This window comes from Fulmarus glacialis, unplaced genomic scaffold, assembly GCF_000690835.1.
Source record: "Fulmarus glacialis isolate BGI_N327 unplaced genomic scaffold, ASM69083v1 scaffold27020, whole genome shotgun sequence".
Lineage (NCBI taxonomy): Eukaryota > Metazoa > Chordata > Aves > Procellariiformes > Procellariidae > Fulmarus > Fulmarus glacialis.
Genome location: NW_009186226.1, coordinates 874 through 21,187, shown reverse-complemented (window position 1 = coordinate 21,187; position 20,314 = coordinate 874). Strand labels below are relative to the sequence as shown.

The 20,314-nt window shown below is 40.8% G+C and overlaps 1 protein-coding gene across 1 annotated transcript in view; it reads right to left on the bottom strand.

The window, feature by feature from the left end:
• Positions 1 to 18,052, bottom strand: part of LOC104083661 (AP-1 complex subunit gamma-1-like) — a 33,288-nt gene extending 15,236 nt beyond the window's left edge. Inside the window, 11 exon segments of the mRNA XM_009587212.1 lie at positions 1,257 to 1,370; positions 2,227 to 2,282; positions 2,699 to 2,797; positions 3,049 to 3,129; positions 3,635 to 3,730; positions 6,374 to 6,382; positions 7,585 to 7,661; positions 9,948 to 10,044; positions 10,924 to 11,065; positions 13,609 to 13,733; positions 17,851 to 18,052. Of these exon segments, the coding sequence (XP_009585507.1) occupies positions 1,257 to 1,370; positions 2,227 to 2,282; positions 2,699 to 2,797; positions 3,049 to 3,129; positions 3,635 to 3,730; positions 6,374 to 6,382; positions 7,585 to 7,661; positions 9,948 to 10,044; positions 10,924 to 11,065; positions 13,609 to 13,733; positions 17,851 to 18,051 (1,097 nt within the window). The 5' untranslated portion in view covers position 18,052.
• Positions 18,053 to 20,314: the final 2,262 nt, after the last annotated feature.

Sequence of the window (20,314 nt, the reverse complement as noted above, 5' to 3'; positions counted from 1 at the left end):
AAACAGCAACAGCAGCTTGACTTGCTCAGCATGTAAGATACAAATTTGTGTTTTGGGATAGATTGCAACTGTAAAAATAGATTACATGATGCCCATTACATAATAGTTAAAACTAAGTTTCAGAAGTGAGACAGATCCAATTTAATTCCTATTCTGTACATATTAGACGGAGCAGTGCTGTTAAAAATCTAGATCTGATTCAAAGATGGGCATAAATTTGAAGAATGCCTATCAGAATGAGTATCTGTGATATATCTAATCAGTTTGACAACATGGAAAAAAAAGAGGTTGAGCAATTTTGAAAGTATATTCATGATGGACGAGAGCTCAATGAAATTTTGGCCTGCAGCAGACAGATTCCACAAGAAGCAACAGGGATGCAACTGTCCCCATCACTGACATGTCGTATGCTGCACTGAGCTCAGACCATCAGTTATAGAAAGAATAACGACAAGGAAGAGAGTTCTGAAAGAAAGAGCAGGCAACCGACAGGCTGAAAGACTCAATTTAGAAGAGCAGTATTCCATATAGGTTGGGGAAAAGTGAGATCAAACAATTCAAGAGTATCTATGAGTATCCGACAAACAGGAGAAAGTCACTATCATGAGTAAAAGGAATGTAACTGAAGTAACAGAGGAAGAAGTTCAGGCTGAGTATCAGAAAAAAGTCTTCCTGTAGTGAGAAGTAAGGTTGCAAGCTCTCCCATCGCCCAGAGAAGTAGCAACATACCACTGTTTAAATGACAAATGAACACCAAGAATGCGTAATAGGACATGGTTTGTAAGCACATTATTTGAACAATCAAGTCTGAATTCTACTGCTGCCTAACCAAATTTAAACTAGAATACATTATTTCAACGGCTTAACACTGCTTCAAGACAACCTGGAACTGCCTGTTCATCTGGGAAAGAAAAGCAATACAGAGCATGTCAGAGTGGCTTTGATCAGGATCATACTTTTACGGAGGCTTTCCATCTTGTTGTGAGCACACAACCTGATCTCCATTGACTCCATTTGGGAAAAATTCAGGCAAACAGAAAAATCTTTTTTTCCAATCCAAGATGCATAAAATGTAAAAGCAGCTTCCCGAATAAGGTGGCTGCACATCTTCATTACCTTCTTTGAAGTATGAACCATACCATGCATTAATACTAGTCTCACTTACAGTTCCCCAAGATTGTCATTTTCCCCTATGCCCTGCTCACTTTCCATAGGCTGTCAACCTTGAGAGTCTATTTCATTGATATTTCAATTACCTTTTAATGGAGACATCCAGATCCTTCAGGCAGTCCACAATCGTGCTTCTATGCCGCTGTACTGCATTATGGTCTGTCTGCACAGTTTTCAATAATGATGTCAAAGCTACGTATCTGGGAAAAGGACATAAGGTAATAAATAGTTCACAGTAGGCATTTAATTTCTATGCACAGACACTCACACCCCCCAAAACTTAGTCTTATTTTGCAAGAGAACAGGGTTTTCTTGTACTCAGTAACTAATGGTAATCTTCCAGGGGACTGCCTGGCCTACCTTCAAAGGTGAGTTACCATACTGAACTGTAACATGCCTAACAACATCCTGCTGCCCAGACAAGCACCTGTCCCAATTCCTGGGCTCGTGTTAGTTGTCCAGTCTTCATGAAGATTTTGAGAAGACAAGGCAATTAAAGATTAGACCTCCACAGATCATATACTCAAACTAGCATGAGTTGCAATTCCCAAGGCTAGAGTCTTCCACCTATACCATGATTTGCAATCAAAATGCCTAGAGATCGGACTTAATTCTAGCAGTTGCAGCAATTCCATGTTCAGATTCATAGTGACCAAAGCACAACTTCCTTGTTGCCAACAGCACACAATCAGAAAAACAACAGTCTTTGCCCGATTTGTCAGATATCCAATGCCAACTCTGATCTGAATGTCACCACAGACCAGCTGGGACAAGACAGGAGATTCACAGGTTATTGGGAAAAACACATGAAATCACATGTTAAGAATTAGATCATACACCCGACTCATCAACTAAGAAGGGCAGGGCCACAGTTAAGATTTTCACAGAGAAAAGAATGCACCAAGAAAGAAGAAAGCTAGACAGTCATACTAACCCCAACAAGAGTACTTCCCAATATGGTCTCCTGGAAAGCTCTACTTCAGCATAATCTTTGTGTAATTGCTTCTCACACATTTTTAAACTGTGTGTTGCCAAAACACACTTCCTACAACTTACCTAATATTTTTGTCGTTGTTTAATAAGAAACGGCCTAGGATGTTAATGGCTAACACCTGCAGAAAGAGGGGAAAGTTACGGAAAGTCAGTGATCAAAAAAGGCTGCTGGTCATCTTCATTGTTTCAAGATGATTTTAAAGGCAATGTGTCAAAGCTACTATTGCGGTTCTTGGCCAAAAGCATAACATGAAGAACTCTAGAAGCTGACTAAGCAGAGGAAAAACTAAGACAAACACAGCACAGGCTCTCTCCTGCACCCAAGGGAACACAATCTGCAGGAAGTTTTGCTTTATTTTTGTTATTTTTAAAAAAACACAACCACCACTTTCTGAAGAGGCTACAGTCTTATTTAGAGCCAACTGCAGAGCTATGTTTGGGTGAAACAACTTTGCTTTGTGTCCTCTACACGAATTACTCAAATACAAGTCTAGGGAAAAAAAAAAAAGAAAAGGCCATAGCAAACGCAACTTACTCTCAGTCCACTCTCAGATTTTATGTCCATAATAGTCAGCACAGTTTCATAGAGAATGGCATTTCCCACATTTTTACTTGTTTCTGTATTAGTGGCAACCTGGAGAAAAGAAACAAAATAAGCAACTCCAACGCATCCAAAACAGATCCCCTTTGTGCTGTTCTGCAGAACAGGCAGTGAAACTAACCAATCTCTAGCAAACAAACATCACACCTATGAACATGTGTCTCTTGCAGCAAAATTCAACCCAGCATAGCAACCAGCTGCATCCTCACCAGTGCTGCCGTATCCAAATTATTAAGAAACCAAAAGAGAAAGTTTCAGCTGCTCATCAACCTTGCAGACCTCACCTGTGCAAGTATATCATTCATTGCTTCACTAGAATCATCATCATTTCGCCCTAGAATTCTTAGTAACCGCAGGATTCGTACCTATTTGAAAAAATAAGGCAAAGAAAATCTCATTGAATGGCAGTGTTTTACATGGGGGCCATGAAATGGCCAGTACATTTCCTGAGGAGTGGCAAAGAAGCAAAACAAGCTGCTGATTTCCATTTCTAAGCACAACGCTTATCCTTAATAAGACCTTTACCAACAAGAACAGGCTTATGCTGTGCTCATTTTCTTCCCACTAGCCAGAATTGTTAAGAGTACCCCCACTACCCACTAGGCACAGCTTTGCAAGACCAACATATGTTGCTGCTTCTCCCTTTTGTCACAACTGCACATAATATGATAAGGTACTACAACTGCTGTTTAAACTAAGGCAGGTGTTTTTCACTAAGATAGATGAACAGCATTGCACAATCAGCTTTAACAGAGACACAAAGTCCTAAAATCAACACAGCTGCCCTCAGGTAACCACCTCATCATATCTACATTTCAAAACACAGTACTAGAATTAAAGGTATCAATCATTGCTTGCATCAGCTCTTACCTGCAAAAAGGGGTCACTGATCCCAGACACATCATGCTCTGGTGAATATCCAGACATGATAAGGTTCTTCAGAATACGAACTAATTGGGGAACAAGCTGTGAAGAAGAGAGTTGTCCTATTAGGGTGTTGTTCCTTCCCCCCTCCCCACCAGCTTTGAAGTACAGGTCCAAGAACAAATCTTGTATTTGAAAGCAAGTCAGTCTATGGATTCTTCCACCTCCATATCTAGAGCTGATGTCATATGAATACCTACAGCTTAGCTAGGGCACAATTAGAAACAGTTAAGCTGGGACCTGAGCACCATATTGTATCTTTAAAGTACTAAATCTATCAGAGCTTGGCAGTTGAGACCTGAGAGGAAATACCAACTTAAATTCTTCTCTTCATGAAAAGGGGATGTGCTGGGACTATTAAAATGGTATAATTCCAGGACTTCGCTTGGGGCCTTTACATTAGTTCCTGACTCATTTTTAGCCTCGATCTCCATGGAAGCACCAGGCATAGCCAAGAGTTTTGATCTTTTCAAGTACTGTACTGCTATGATTAAGAGTAAATTATTAATAATTCCTTTAAGTTTGACATTCCATCCAACTTAGCTTCTAGAAAGAAAAGCTTTGTGATCTGCTTCCCCTCCAAGAGTTTCCAAACACGGCAGAGAATGGATTTCCCTCCAGTCTTCCCTCAGAGCTCTATTGTTAGACTACTACTTCCCTGCAAGTAGCTCCAGAGTCTATTCTCCTCCTTTTCATCCCAAACTTCTCGGCAGGAGCAGCAACACTAAACTGACCAAATTCTTTGCTTCACTGCTGTTAGAAGGATTCTGCATAATAGCAGAGAAACTGATGGAAGCACTGCTACTATGCCAGATTTGGGAGCACAAAATCATATCAACTTACACTGCTCATATTTTAAAGTTTCTTTCCAACTATGCAGGCTAAAAAACTTTCAGAAGCAGTTCAGATTCCTCTTTGAAGAAACGCTACCTATTTGCAAACGTTTGGTTCAACTCCCTCCATCTTAGGGATCTCTAGTGATGCACTTCATTTGTCAGGGCAGCTCTGAGCAACCACAATAGAATTTCTCCGTAGTATCTCACACATGCCGAGCAAGCAATCAGTTTAGGGCAGAACATGGTAAATAAGCCAATCATTAAAGCACACAAGCTATAACAAACTTACTATTTATCTCCAAAAACCTTCATAGTAGCTATGAGTAACAAAACAGTCTCAGGGATGAAATGGAAGCTCATTTCCAACACATCCTATGAAAAATCTTAAGGTTGAAAGACAGAAACTGGACTAATTTTCATGGAACTGTAAGAAAAAAACCACTCCTGGTGGATGACGTAGAGATGTAGATCTCTACAAGCTTTATTCCTTCCATAGAAAGGTTCTTCTATCCCTCTCAGTGCTGGTATTATTAAAATAATCCAGACACTGGCTGGAGATGAGGTGACAAACTAGACAGAGGTGTTACGGTGGCTGCACTAAGTGGATTTTTCATTCCTGAAGCATGGCTAGCACCAGGACAGCATCATTCTTTCTCTCAACTCCACGCATGAGAATTACAGTTTATCAAAATGTCCTCTACAAAACCCTTCCCAACGATTCATCCTTAAGACTTAACAAGTTTTCCTGTTCTTGAGATGGGCTGGCTCCTGCATTCATGTATGCGTACTATGAGTCAGGGATTGCATGCACACTAAATTTTTTACCAGATCAGAGATTGCTTATAGTAAAGTTGCCACTTCTGACAACATCAAATTAACATGGTGCTTCAGATTCAGGACAGGTAGTAGTAGAAAGTGCCAAAAGCACAATGTGACTTACAGAGCACCACAGTTGCACATGGACATACTAAATGGGCAACGTTTTTCAGACTAAAGTCCTGTACACTTGTGGTACAGTGCAAGAAGAAAACCAACCAAGTTCCCCCATCATCTCTTTTTATTCCTACCTTCGCTCTTCAGGAATTATATACTCCTCTGAAAAACGTGCATTTCATAAAACACACAAACAAAAGGAACCATAAATTTCCTATTATCTGCCTTAAAGAGGAAACCAAAGGATGCTGCAACATCTTCCCTCAAGATAGAGTAGCAGACAAGTGGAGTGACCTGCTGGAGCATTCCTGGAACCCTGATTAACATTTTCTTTGCCTTCTAACATGCAAGAGTTATCAGGACTGAGGACAGGACAAACAAAGGGAAACATTACAGCCATGGAGATCGGTTGAGGGCCACCCCCCTAATCTTCTATAGTCAAACTACACCCATGAAAAATATCAGCAATGCAGCTGTACTCAGTAGCTCTTTGCAGCACAGTAAGCCCACTTACATGTGGCGAAGTAACTGTCCCTCCTGCTCCCTTTTGGGAAATACCCACAGTTGCCCCATGATTTAGGCAAAACACAAAGCCCAGTTTGTGATAAGAAGGAAAGCCCAGGGCTACAGTTTGCATAGGTACAAAAGAATTCCCTCAAGTATTGCTCAAATGAGACAGCGCTTGAGGAAAGCAGGTTCATGTTTGGAGAAGGCCACAACTGAGATTCAGGGCTGCCATGGGTACAGAGATTTAGTGACAAGACAAGACCAGCACACGAAAAGCATTAGACAAGTACAATTGATCTAAGCATGTGGCATCAATCACAAATGTGGCATTAAGAAGCACTACCTCACAAGAGACGAAGATCTACACATTCAATGCAAGCATGCACCATCTAGAAGAATTAACTCTTACCTTTTCATTCTAACACACAGCAGGATTCCAAACAGACAAAAGGGACAAAACAGACGAAGCAGGCATTAGGGACAGATCAATGTTATACCATTTACAGCATAAACAACAAGAGGTAGCTAGAAAAGAATGTACCTAATACCTAAATATTGTGGACTCAGCTCTTCTCTCTTTTCCCACAACTATCATCTTAACTGAGCAATTAGTAGCAGGATTTTTTTTTTTCCATTCCTGCTTTGATATATACAATCAGGGCAAGGGAAGATTCATGCCAAAATGCTAAGATGCATCGAAAGATGTACTCTTTGAAATCCCTAATGATACAAACAAGCCAAGGAAGAACAGTAAACTGGGCACACAAATAAATAAGCACCTTTAAGACTTTCCAGAGGAGCAAACGGCCAGTTCTGTTCTACCAGGTTTGTTCAATTTCTTCTTTGACCAAGAAGTCAGAATGACATAATCAATGCAATTTTCAGATGCCCTTCTATTGGTAGTCTTTCATATGACAATAATACTGCACAGTAAATTATAGCAAACAGCATAAGGAAGTTTGTGCTGGGGGGAGGGGGAGGAGAGGAGAAGCAAACATTCCTAACCAGAGGAAGAAGAGTGACATTGACTCTCAAACCCTTAAGTTAAAATGGAAAATGGTGTAATATAGCATGCACCAGAGATGAGGTTATCTACAGAACTAGAACTTCCATTGGTATTTTTGACCCAAGTTTATGAAATTGTATGGCTGTGGTTAAGGCATGTTGGTATAAGCCTCAGTTTTTCATCTTTGTCTCTTTATGTTTATAATTTAATACATTTGTTATTCCAATGTCACTATGCAATTAGCTACAAAGAGTGGGAAAAAACCCTAAGGGAACAAAGGGAACACTTTAAATCTAACTTTAGCATACTGCACAGTCTTAAGACTGATGTTTTATAACATACCAACTTATTGAAGGGGATTAGGGCTAGATACACAAAAATTCCCAAATTTAATGATTTTTTAAAAAAAAAATTTGATAACAAGCAGACAGTATTGTTAAATTCTTCACCCAATAGTTGCAAGGATTTCATTAAAAGATGTGCACATTGCTTTCACTAGGGAGAGGACGCATTGGTAAAATAAAAAAACCAAAACCAAAAACATCCAAAAAACCCAACCCACCACAAACAAAACCATGAATACTAACTCTGCAATATTATCGGTTCACACTTACCTTTCTAAAGTGTGCAAGCATGTCTGGGCTCCTTTCACACATCTCTGTGAGGAGGACAACTGATGTGTGAAGAACACCTAAAGGTGAGGGGGAAAAAAGTATCTACGTTTAACATAATTTCATTGGCTCCAGACATGTGACAAAGATCATAAGGAAACAACAGGAAATCATTAAAAAAAAAATATTCTTCTTGAATCCAACATATCTCCCCCAAGCTACATTTGCACTTGCAGCTGTGCCCAAGGGAAAACAGATAGTGATGTTCTCATGTCTTAAAGCTGCAACTAAAGGCCAAAGGAGGAGAGAAATTGGACTTTGTCTGCAGAACCTTGCACACTAAATATACAGTCAGATGGTAACAGGCATAGTTGGACTAGATGATCTTTAAGGTCCCTTCCAAACCATTCTATGATTCTATGCAAATATAAGACTCTAGAAGGACATTATGTATTAACTGCATTATAGGTGTTGGATTCCTCACACTTCCTGATTTTCTCTTCTGATTTGGGTACCCTAGCCAACCTTATGTGACCTGAATTTGGCCTTCCTCAGAAGGTCTCAGAACTCAGTCTACAGAAAGACTATAGTAGACTGCTTGGTCAAGCCGGTGTCTGTGCATTGGCAGCCAGCTGCTGTGTGCCCTGCCTTAATGAAACCCAGTCAAAGTGTTTCTGAAAACAGTTAGAAGAGGCATGTCAGTTACAAACCATTTAACTAGATGTCAATGCTAGATAACTTGTTAATGAGATATAGCCTTTTAAAGCATGAAACATCAACAACGAGCATTATTTTACATCTGCATCCGGCTGTAACACAGCAATCCTTCTCAGATGCTAACTTTTTCAGTTACTCATTTTCTGTAGCTGTTAAGTCCGTACTGGAGAGCTCCTGACTCAGAAAGAGACTAGAAGCCTGCTTAATAAGCAATGTTTTCTACAGAGAAGATGACATTTATATTCCACAAGCTATGCAGCTTTCTGACCTACTGCAGGTTCTATCCAAAATCTGGTTTGAAGTACATAAATATCTACCTATAAAGCTTGTGTCACAGCTTTCTTAAAGCTAACACTGCTTACTTATCACCGAACCTCCCAAGAGGCTGCTAAAGGGGTTTCATACATATTCTGCTTCAGAGAAAGCTCAACACAAAGCCCAGGGCTAAGACTGCTGGAAAGGAGATGCTGATTTTTAAGGATGAGGAAAGCAGAATGGATGATCTGGTTCTTGAATTCAGGTGTACCTAGACTCAATTCTCTGCCTGAAAAGGAGCATTCCCATCTTTAAAGAGGGAACAGAACAGCTCTCAGCCTTTCAAGGTTGCATAAGACAAACACAGAGGATCTCATGCTACCAAGCTGGATCATGTAGGCATCACTTACTGACAAAGAGTCTTACAGACCATTGCCTATTTGAAGCAGTGCCTGGTCTAAACGTTCTGATCATCAAGTTTTAAATCAAGATAAACTAGCTGCACAGACACGAACTATATTCCACATGCAAACTGTCCTGTACCTCAAAGGTTTACACAACACATGCAGCAAAAAAAAAAAAAAAAAAAAGGAAACAATAGAGTCTCAGGAAGCTACTGTGGCCCGTTAGTACTGTTGGCAGTTACAACTACCCTGTCTTGAGACAGAACTTCTCCCTGTAATGGGTTTTCACCACTGCAAAAGTCTACTGTAGAACTCCTAGGACACCCACCTATTTTCTTAGGGCACATGCTCATTGCAGATGTGCCACAGGACTAAGAATTTGGGAAGTGAGCACTAGGCTTGATACAAACTAGTCAAGGTGTTAATATTAGTATTTCTCTTCAAATTATTTTCTAGAAGCGCTTGTGCAAGGAAATGCATTAAAATAGAATAATCTCACAAAAGACTATGAAAGTGAGAATCTGCTTTATGATGTAGTTCTGATGAAAAACAGCACTGAAGAAAGACTCTTTCCTGACAGTGATGTAGGTATCTCAGCCCTGGGAATGCCTGCTAAAATGATGTCAGAGAATCCTATAGTGCTATGCTAACAGAAGACAAAAAAAAAACCCTAAAAAGTGCACTTTAGAGTCCCTTTAGGCAGTGTATTGGATAAAAATCACACACTTTCCCACTCTAACCACTCTGAAGTGTATCAAAAAACAGTGAAAGAATTCCTTTTGTCACCTATACCATGTAAAAGTCCTGCTGACTAGCAGTCATACACATCCCTTCCTTCTGAATGACATTGGTTTTCACTGCATAGAAATGGGAAGAAACAAATCATACAAATACACCTCAAAAGTTCCTTCCAAACAAAAAGCTTAGGTAGCAAGTGCACCATCCCATAAAGAATGGCATAGACTTGCTAAGTAGAGTCTCGGATATTACCATGGTTCTTCTCATTCAGCAAGTTTTTGGTGGCTGGCAGGAACATCTCCATGAGTTCAGGCACCTTTCTAATAACATGAACAGCGCACAATGCTGCCTGTACAGGAAAAACAGCTCTGTTAGTACATACTGTAATGACGATACATTTTCTCTCTCTTGAATATCATCTCCTTCCCCAGAAAATAACTTCCTCCTGCAGGTGATGGGTCCTATGAAAAACAAAAGTATACTGCAAAAAAATTCTTCTAGGGTGCAGAAGCAACAGGAGACACTATTCTTTGCAGCTGCTTGAGAATCAAGTGCACTAAAGGCCTCTTCCCAGAATACAGCAATACCTCTTAGCACTGCTTTCTCTCCAATCTCTCTCTAGATCCAGCACTAGACAAAGAAGTAACAATGCATCTCTTCCTAAATCTTACTGCTTCCCACCCTCCCCAAGACTTAACAACAAAATAAACTTAAAAGAACAAGGGCGATTACACTTTGCAGATGCTATGGCACACTTGCTATGGAAACGAGACAGTTTATAATTGTTTGCCTGTTTCAAGCCCTTAACCTTTCTATCTCACATACTACTGTCATCACCATCCACAGAAGAGATCAAATAGGTTCAAATCTTCAGATATCAGCCTGCACTGTTAATGATCAAAGTTTCTCTGGACTTATCTGAGAAACAGAAATAAAACTGATGACTAGAAGTTTGGGGTTAATGTCTGTGAACAGGCAGGTGTTCACATTACCATCAATAACCTTAAGGTAGAGAGTATCAAAATAGAAACAACTGCCTCACCTGTTAGAGGCTTGTCTTTTAGAGGTTACAGATAGACAGGGAGTTTTGAGCTCTATCCATCTTGCACACTGGGAAAATACTCAGCCAGTGTGATCCAAGCCATCTAGTATTCCAGATATTAGCATGGTATCGGATCAATCTTGAGTTTTAATCCATAACAAAGTATGCAAGAGTTCCCTGAAGTACCTTCTTCCTAAGATAGGAGTTGGAAGTTTTGAGGAGCTTTTCCACCTCTCCTGCAAGGTCTCTGCACATTTCTGAGGAGCCCATGCAGCCAAGAGTGCAGAGTGCCAGCCCCTGCACATATTGCGTGCTGTGATTAAGGTCACTGTAAAAGAACAAAAAAAAGCCAATCAGCATGCACACAAAGAACCTGAACACACAAGAAAAGGCATCTATATCTACAGTCATCTAATCAGCTGCACACACGTCCCAGAAGAATTCCGCAGATTCTCAGCTATTTGGGAGCATGACTTAGAAGCAATAGCAGCTTTCAGTGCATGTACCACAGGGTTTGCTACTACTTCTGCCTAGAATCCTCAATTATAAAGATAAAATACTTGGTTAAAACTATCAGGTGGGTATCTAGGGATTGAGCTGAGAAGAGGGAAGACCACACATAACTCCATTAAACTTCTAAAGTAAAGACAAAACGTTGTGTTTTGGAACTTGCATGCAGAAAAGAACCTAACATGAAGTACAGTCCTGCAATGACTCTGTGGGTTGTCCCAGTTTAAACACGTTCTAGGACAGGCTTTAGCTTCTGCATTTACAAACCAAACAGTATATAAAAATCTATGTAAAAATATCCTCTATCCTGAATAAAAACCACAAACCCTACCACTTGCACACCCTGAAAATAATCCATACAGGAATTTTGATTAGCAATCCTAACTATTCATATGCCTAAGGAAGTTGCAAAAAGCAGTCAGTAAGAAGTTAAACCACCTAACAGCAGATACTATTCATGAGGCCAGCTACCAATGTCTCACTAAGTACAAGACAATATAGCTTCCACATGGCAATCCCAACAGCCTTTAAAACTGATTTCTACACTACTTATCCATCAGGCTATTTGGTACTCATGTCACCACAGTGTCCAGGATTCAATGCTGAAGAAAGTAAAAAATATGGTTCCTGGTTTGTGAGGCAAGGGGAACTGGGGACTGCATGATGGGGGAGCAGGGGAAACGAGTGGTACGTAACCAAATGCGCACAACGTGCAGAAAAGCAAGAGGCAGTATTCTGGTTGTAACATCAAGCAGCTATGGCGACATGCAGATGAAGTAACAGACAGCACATGCCACTAAATGGGTGGGTTTTTGTTTCCTTCCTTTAACAAATTTTTGGCAGCTATATAAAGCTGTGTGTATAGCAAGTATGTGCTTCATAAGGGCGCTCGCTTTTTTTTTGTATCAAAAATCTAGGTCTTGCTATAAAATAATGAAAGACAATGTCATAAATCAAATACCCTTTATGTCTAGATAAAAGCAAGACAAAGTGGTAGATACAGAAGCCAAAGGAGAAAGCAATAAACAATGCACCAGTTTTGCTCAGCTTCAGTCTGACCCATTTCCAGTTCAAACTCACTACACCCTTATCACACAAATTCATTTTAGCATAAACAATCAAAAGTGGTGTTAACCTAGTAGCCTGGTTCTGATGGAGGAGCCTCACAGGTATGACATTTCAATGAAAAATCTTTAGCCAAATGTCTCTTCTCTCCTGGATACTAGGTCCAAAGTTAGCAGATCCTCAGCCCTGCAGTTTTATCAAGTTTCTTTCCAAGCACTTTGAGGCCACAGTCTAACTGAAGATCAATACTTTACTTGCTAATATCTGGGAGGCTTATGTTCTAAAAGTAAATAATAATAAAAACAGACACACCACACACAACCAAGCAGGCATTTGGATAAATCAACTAGAACCCAGTTATTCCGCTCCTGCTTCCATCCATCTTGAAAAGGAGTGTTATTGGAAATACACCAATCATCATCTACTAAACTATAATGTAAAACAGTCCCAGTTTAACAGCATTTTGCTGAGAGAAAAAAAGCAAAAAAAAAAAGAGATTATTTCCTATCCCCTCTTGTCTGATTTCAGCAAGACGCCAAGCAGACAGCACATCCCAAGTTGCTGCCTTGCTTCCAAGGAAAACCATTCATCAGGACTGTTAGGCCAACCTTAAAAAGAAAGCAGGATACACAGCCTTGATCCTTTAAGTCAGATGACTCTTCAGAGCTCGTCAGCAGAAGTCAAGTAAACAAACACAGGACAACATGGCTGCAGCAATATACATGACACTTACATACTATGGCCAGTCCAGTCTACAAAGTTTTAACAGTGTTATAAAAACATCCTGATTTAATCATATTTTAAAGGTGCATGCATGCACCTTTATTGAAGCTGCATTACTGCTCGCCTGGCTCTTTCCTACTGCATGCTGGAAGATAACTGATCTACAGAAATGGAAGAGAGTTCTTTACAACAATTAGAGGTCTTCTGCACTGGCTGAGCAGCTTACTGTGGTCATTTTATGTTCCTGATTTTATTTATCTTAACACGACCTCCAGAAACACGTACTACCATTTGTAACAGTAGTTACATGAAGTGTTGTTTGCCACATATACCTCTTCAGGACCAATGCAATTTGATATTCTCTTCCCTCTAAGGAAGCTAGACAGGATCATCCAATACAGTACAATACTAGAACAGTCTTGTACGGTCAACAGCATACAACAAATTGAAGATACCAGTTTTCTAAAACACGGGAAAAAACCTAAAGTACTCAAAATATCACTGTCAGGAGTGTACTTTCAGATCCTGAAACCTCAAAGCATGTGTTGATGGAGAGAGAGGTGGTACCCTTACTTCTTGATGCAATTGGTCATAAGAAGATGGACATCCTGTCTCTCATCCAGCAGCAACATGGCACCTAAATACCCAATGCGCTTGTCTGTGAATTTCTGAGAGGCAATGAGCTTGAGGCACTCCAACTGGAAAAAAAAAAAAAGGAAAAAAGAAGAAAAAAAAAAAAGACAGAATTAGCTTAAACTACTTCTTAGCTAGAGGAGAAACAGTTTGAATTTTGATGTTTACTCATTTAAGTCTCTCAGAATGCATTTTAAAAAGTATATTTTATTCCCGCTTTGGTGATATGGAAAACAAAGAAAGATTAAATGACCTGCCCAAAGCTCCCAGCAAGCTAGCAGGAAAGCCATTAGCAGCTCCTGCATCTTGAAGTAGCTAGACACTATTGGCCTTCCATGACCTCAGATATACCAGATATGTGCGTTTATGTCAGATCACAAAAGCAAAAGATAACATATTTATAAAAACAAGAGATCCATCATTAAAAACAAAATAGCAAAGATCTGGAAATCTAGATCATGCGTCATGTTTGATATGCACCGGAAACTTCTGAATCAGGCTTAAATGGGTCCATCTACCTACCAGAGCGAGGATCAATGCTCTGTAAGTTAAGTTGTCAAAACCAGGTTTTTTATTACCATGTGTAACTAACTTGCCAGCTAGGTAAACCTTAGATACAGTCACAGATAGGTAAGTCTTCGTGCTGCTCTGTAATCCCTATTTAAACACCTGAAGTTTGACTAAAATCATATGCATTGTAACCACTACAAGCTTCCCTTTCACCATGTAGAAAGGTCAACTGTGTTCAATAGCATAAAGGAGTTCCCTAAGACAACATGCATACCTGCCACTTGCACTCAGCGGATTAAGAATTTAATTGCTAATTTTTAAACTTAATGCTTTCTTACTGCAAAAAAAGACATCAACCACAGAGATATTCTGACATTACTACGCACTACAATATTTTTTTCTAACAGATAACTAATCAGGTATAATCAATCTCTACTTTCCAGACAGGAAGTAGCAGAAATGGCTTCTCAAAACAGGTAAGAGACCTATCCCTCACAAACACGTCCCGTAAGTCTGTTTTACAAATTAGCTGGGGCAGCAAGTAAGCATGCACAATGGGTTTAAGGAGGGGTCAGACAAAGCTTGCAAAAGATCCATTTTAAAGGAAGTAAAGGGGGCATGCACAGGCAAAAATACAGGGCATCATGAAAAGTTTTTCATGGTCCCTAACTATAGGGAAGCTTGAGCAGGGCAACAGACACAGGTGAGATGCAAGAAGCACACACACATCAGGAGGGTAAAGTTGCACAGAATACTGATAAGAAAATTAAAGTTGAAGTGCCAGAGAAATTAAGTGCTATGGCCTAGCCACTGACAAGTTCTCACAACTGCATGGCATCAGAACATACAATTCAACTGTGCAAGAAGCTGTCACATATGAACACCCAGCTAGTGCAGGGTAACAAACTGGTAAGAAAAAGCTTGAAAGAAAGTGAGTTCAGTTTGCTAGGTTTAAAGGGGCTGAAAATCTAGAATAAAGAAACACCTCTGAACAATAAGATCAGTCATCCACAAGGGTAACTGAACTTGCACAAATGGGCAAGATCAACCAGGAATAAGGTACAAAACACTAGGTATCGACCTCTTATCTTTCCAGTGCTTTCTGTAAGAGAATAACGCACCTCTGAACCAACTTTCTTCCCCAAGTTTACAGGGTACTTTCTTATACAACACTCTGCAAAAATGCAATGTAGAATTGATGACATGTAAGCTACAGTGTAGGAGCTGACAAAGGCAGAAGACAAACGACTAAGAAAAAGCAGAAGGAAACTAATGACTGCAACAGATACTATAAGATATATTTCTAGTACTTTTGAATTTGAAAGTGAAAGGCTGATGAGTTCTTGTTTCACTTGTATACAAATACATGCAAACTAGCTTCATGCACAGCAATACTGAGAAACATGATCAGCTGAAGCTCTTACTAGGTCTAATTAGTGGAAGAAATCTTGATACCATTATATCGTTTTCATTCAAAGGAACAATTAAAATCTGCTACATCAGTACTGTAACAGATACATTAGTAAAGCCGGATATGATACAGGCATATAGCCAGACTACAACTTACCCAAGCTTTTACCGACATAGTCACTCTTCCATCTGGAATTTTTTTGCGAGTAGAAATAATGACAATAATAATAAAGTTATTTGACCATTTGCCCAGGCTGCCTGACACCATCTAAACTTGCACAAATGGCCTTTGCACACGTTCAAGAGACAGCCTGCCATCCAGTGCACCTCAGCATGGCTAAATATGGTGCTCATGCTCATATTTCTGTACAAGATATCCTGGGTCAAAGTTGAGGATCCCTGGCTTGGAAAGAAGTAGAACAACCATCCACTACTTCTGACACCTTCTCTAAATTCTCTTTTATTATGGGTTACCCCATCTTCACTGTTAGCTGAAGCCAGATGTCTGCTTACATCTTTAAGAGAGACTGTCTAACACTGCCTCTCTTCTGTTTTTCACCAAAACTATTTCCTGCGTATTTATCCTGTCACTCTCAGAAACTTCCTGTCTACAATGCTGGAACTGTCTACCTACAAGACTCCACTGCTGGAACAGCATGTGTCTTCAGCAGGTCCCCAACTCACACAAACTGTACTCCACCTATACAACATTAGCACTTTGAAAGACTCCTTCCAGTTATAAGCATTGAGGACATGAAAAGGTCCGCAACTTACTCACTTGGAGAATATTTGTTAAAATCCCTTCTTAGCCTCGGGCCCTATACCTTCCTGAAAGCGCAGCTAATAAACTACATGAGAACCAAGGCCATCGAATGAAGTACTCTGTTCCCAAAATAGTCAGCATAGATGCTTCTGTCTGAGATGTAGCAATTCCAGCAATAATAGATATTGAATTTTTATTTTATCCTTCTTCCACTGAGAGTGAAGAGGTAATTTACCATTACTGACCAAAGCAGAAACTGAAAAATTATTAGATATCTGGTCTAATCTTCCATATATGGCATTAAATACTTGAGTAACAAGATAAAATAATCCCAATAAAATTTAAACATGCTCCTAACACAGGTCAAATGTAGAAATTCTAGATGACACTTATCTGTAACACTTTTCATACTTCTTGCAGCTCTTAGATACTTAGCCTTAATTTTCGTGACAGGAAGTTTCTCTCTTGGACCAGGGAGCCTGGCTACGTGAAGTGTTAAGAACAGGATCATACACAAATTCACTTGCTCTTATGCAACAACTCATTATCCTGTGAGAAGAATCCAATGATCTAGAAGTAAGATGATGCCCTTTATATGCAATAGCATAGCCCAGACTCACTCCCTAATACTAAGACTATTTGGAATTAGATTTCAGTGGTTTGGAGTTTACTGTTTCAGTGAGACATGTCAGGATTGGTAAATCCAATCATGAACGGACAGACTCCCAAGAGATGAAGCTACTTTAAGGGATACAACAATTTAACTGACTTTTTATTTAGCTTTATGGGAGGCCTAGGTTACATTACTACTAACAGGACATTTACTGACTTCTAAGTAAAACAGACTATGCCCCAACGACTAAGCAAAGCTCAACTTGAAGAGCATCTTGTATATCAAGAACTCCCATCTTCCTGTCTCCCTTTTCCACAATCCACTTGTGTCAAAAATAGCATGTCAAAAATAAGCCAAGAGATGGAAAACTCATACGAGCTTTCTCCAAGTCACCTCACTAAGATGGGGATAAGGAACACCAGTTTCTCATTGCTGGGAACAGACCAGCTCTTATCTGCCTAGAATAGATTGCTTTAGAAGGAAAAGGGTATAGAACCTCCTTTGAAGCATCTGGTATTTTCCATCAGACACAGAACTCCAAAGTGCCGTTTTGAACCCATATAGAAATATCCATATGTACTGGACTGTGGTTTAATAACTACTGCTCTGCAGAAACATGGGTGGTGAGGAGCAGACAGTCTGGCAAAAGCAGATTAACCCTAAGTTTCATAACAAAATATATAAGTCTTCAAACAGTAGATCTCACTAACAAAGTCAAAACTAACTAATGTAGTTCAGAACATATGTGAAGACGGACCTCAAAACATCCCAAAGAGCAGACAGCAGAAGTGCAGCTAGGAATGCTCTGAACAAGTCAATGTGCCCAAAACACACAAAGCAGACTGGCATATGCACATAGCACAGCAATCACTGAACTCTGACCTACCTGTCCAAAATGTGCAGGGTATCCCAGCATGTGCATATACAGCAGCTTTGCCACATTTCTGCATCGGTATGTGTTATCTTCCTCTCGGAAGGATGACCGGATAGCAGCACATTCCTTTTGGATCATCTCACGCTCTTCTGCTTGGGTTCTTGCTGTCCGGATGGTCCGGATCAACTCTCGCAGTCTGATAGGGGCTGGCATCCTCTGGGAGAAGAAAGAGATCTGTAAACCTTGTACTGTACCTAAAGGCTTCATAATGATCTCACACTTTCGCTTTTTTTTTTTCTCCTTTTCACCCTATGATTATATAAGTAGAAGAATTAAGAAAATGCAGACTGTTTCAGTAGCATGGTTAAAAGTAAACTTGAAAACCAGATGAATTCATTGTACCTCACATTTGTTTTTCCAAAACATTATAAACAGGAATTGCTATGCTTTGAGCTAGCTGTCAGGTGAACATAATAGGACTCCCCACCTGAAACAGGCAGAAATGGCACTCTGCAAGGTTTGCTGTCCTATTCACATCATCTGCCTCTATCCAGAAAAGTCAGGCTGCAAAGAGAGTTGATCCCAAAATCGTAACTTGTGACAGAAATCCTTTACAAAAAGCAATGCTGTTTAGTAACTTGCACAAGATTTCATACCAACGTTTCAGACAGCCACGCTTCAAAAATCCTGCAAACTTGTGCCATACACACTTCCTTCTTAGAAGCATGAAAGTCAGCAGAAAAAAAAAGCAGATGGAAGAATAATCCTAGCTGTGTGGATATTTAAGAGAATCTTCTTTTAAAAATAAATAAATCAAGTTGACACAGTCCCTTTATTACACACCAAACAGAACAATCCTTTCTAAAGCAAACAATCTTAAACTAAAGTTGCTGGGGGAGGGGAACCTCAACCCATCCCACAAGTTGACACAGTCCCTTTATTACACACCAAACAGAACAATCCTTTCTAAAGCAAACAATCTTAAACTAAAGTTGCTGGGGGAGGGGAACCTCAACCCATCCCACCCCTACCAGTTTGATGCCAGTGCCAGCAACAGATGTCCAGAGCCTGGAGAGGACCACAGGTCAGCAGGAGAGCACCTGAAGAGCAACAGAGAGGAACTCCAGCCAGTAAGTCAGCTTCATCGGGGAACCGACTTAAATGCCTCTATGCAAACACACGTAGCATGGGGAATAAACAAGAGGAGTTAGACATGCGCACGCCTGCAGGGCTACAATCTTATTGGCATCATGGAGACATGGTGGGATGGCTCCTATGACTGGAGTGTTGGAATGGAGGGATACAGGCTCTTTAGGAAGGACAGGGGAGACAAGGAGGGGGTGTCGCCCTCTATGTCAATGACCAGCTGGAGCGCATGGAGCTCCGCGTGGGGATGGATGAGGAGCTGACCGAGAACTCATGGGTCAGGATTAAAGGGAGGGCAGAGACAGGTGACATTATGGTGGGGGTCTGCTACAGGCCACCCGACCAAGACGACGGAGCGGATGAGGCGCTCTATGGCCAGATAGGAGCAGCCTCACGTTCACAAGCCCTGGTCCTCATGGGGGACTTCAACGACCCCGGTATCTGCTGGAGGGACAGCACAGCAGGGTATAAGCAATTCGGGAGGTTCCTGGAACGCACTGATAACTTTCTTCTCCAAGTGATAGAGGAGCCAACAAGGAGAGGTGCTATGCTGGACCTTGTTCTCACCAACAAGGAGGGGCTGGTGGGGAACGTGCAGCCTTCGCTGCAGTGACCATGAAATGGTGGAGTTCAAGATCCTTAGGGCACCGAGGAGGGTGCACAGCAAGCTCACTACCCTGGACTTCAGCAGAGCAGACTTTGACCTCTTCAGGAATCTGCTTGGTAGAGTACCATGGGATAAAGCCCTGGAGCAAAGAGGGACCCAAAAAAGCTGGTTAATATTCAAGGATCACCTCCTCCAAGCTCAGGAGCGATGCATCCCAACAAAGAGGAAGTTGGGCACAGGAGGCCTGCGTGGATGAACAAGGAGCTCCTGGACACACTCAAACACAAAAAGGAAGCCTACAGAGGGTGGAAGCAAGGACAGGCAGCCTGGGAGGAATACAGAGAAACTGTCCGAACAACCAGGCATCAGGTTAAGAAAGCTAAAGCCCCGACAGAATTAAATCTGGCCAGGGACGTCAAGGGCAACAAGAAAAGCTTCTATAGGTATGTCAGGGATAAAAGAAAGACTGGGGAAAATGTGGGCCCGCGCTGGAATGAAACGGGAGGCCTGTTTACCTGGGATATGGAGAAGGCTCAGGTACTCAATGACTTTTTTGCCTCAGACTTCACTGGCAAGTGCTCAGGACCCCGACAGAATTAAATCTGGCCAGGGACGTCAAGGGCAACAAGAAAAGCTTCTATAGGTATGTCAGGGATAAAAGAAAGACTGGGGAAAATGTGGGCCCGCGCTGGAATGAAACGGGAGGCCTGTTTACCTGGGATA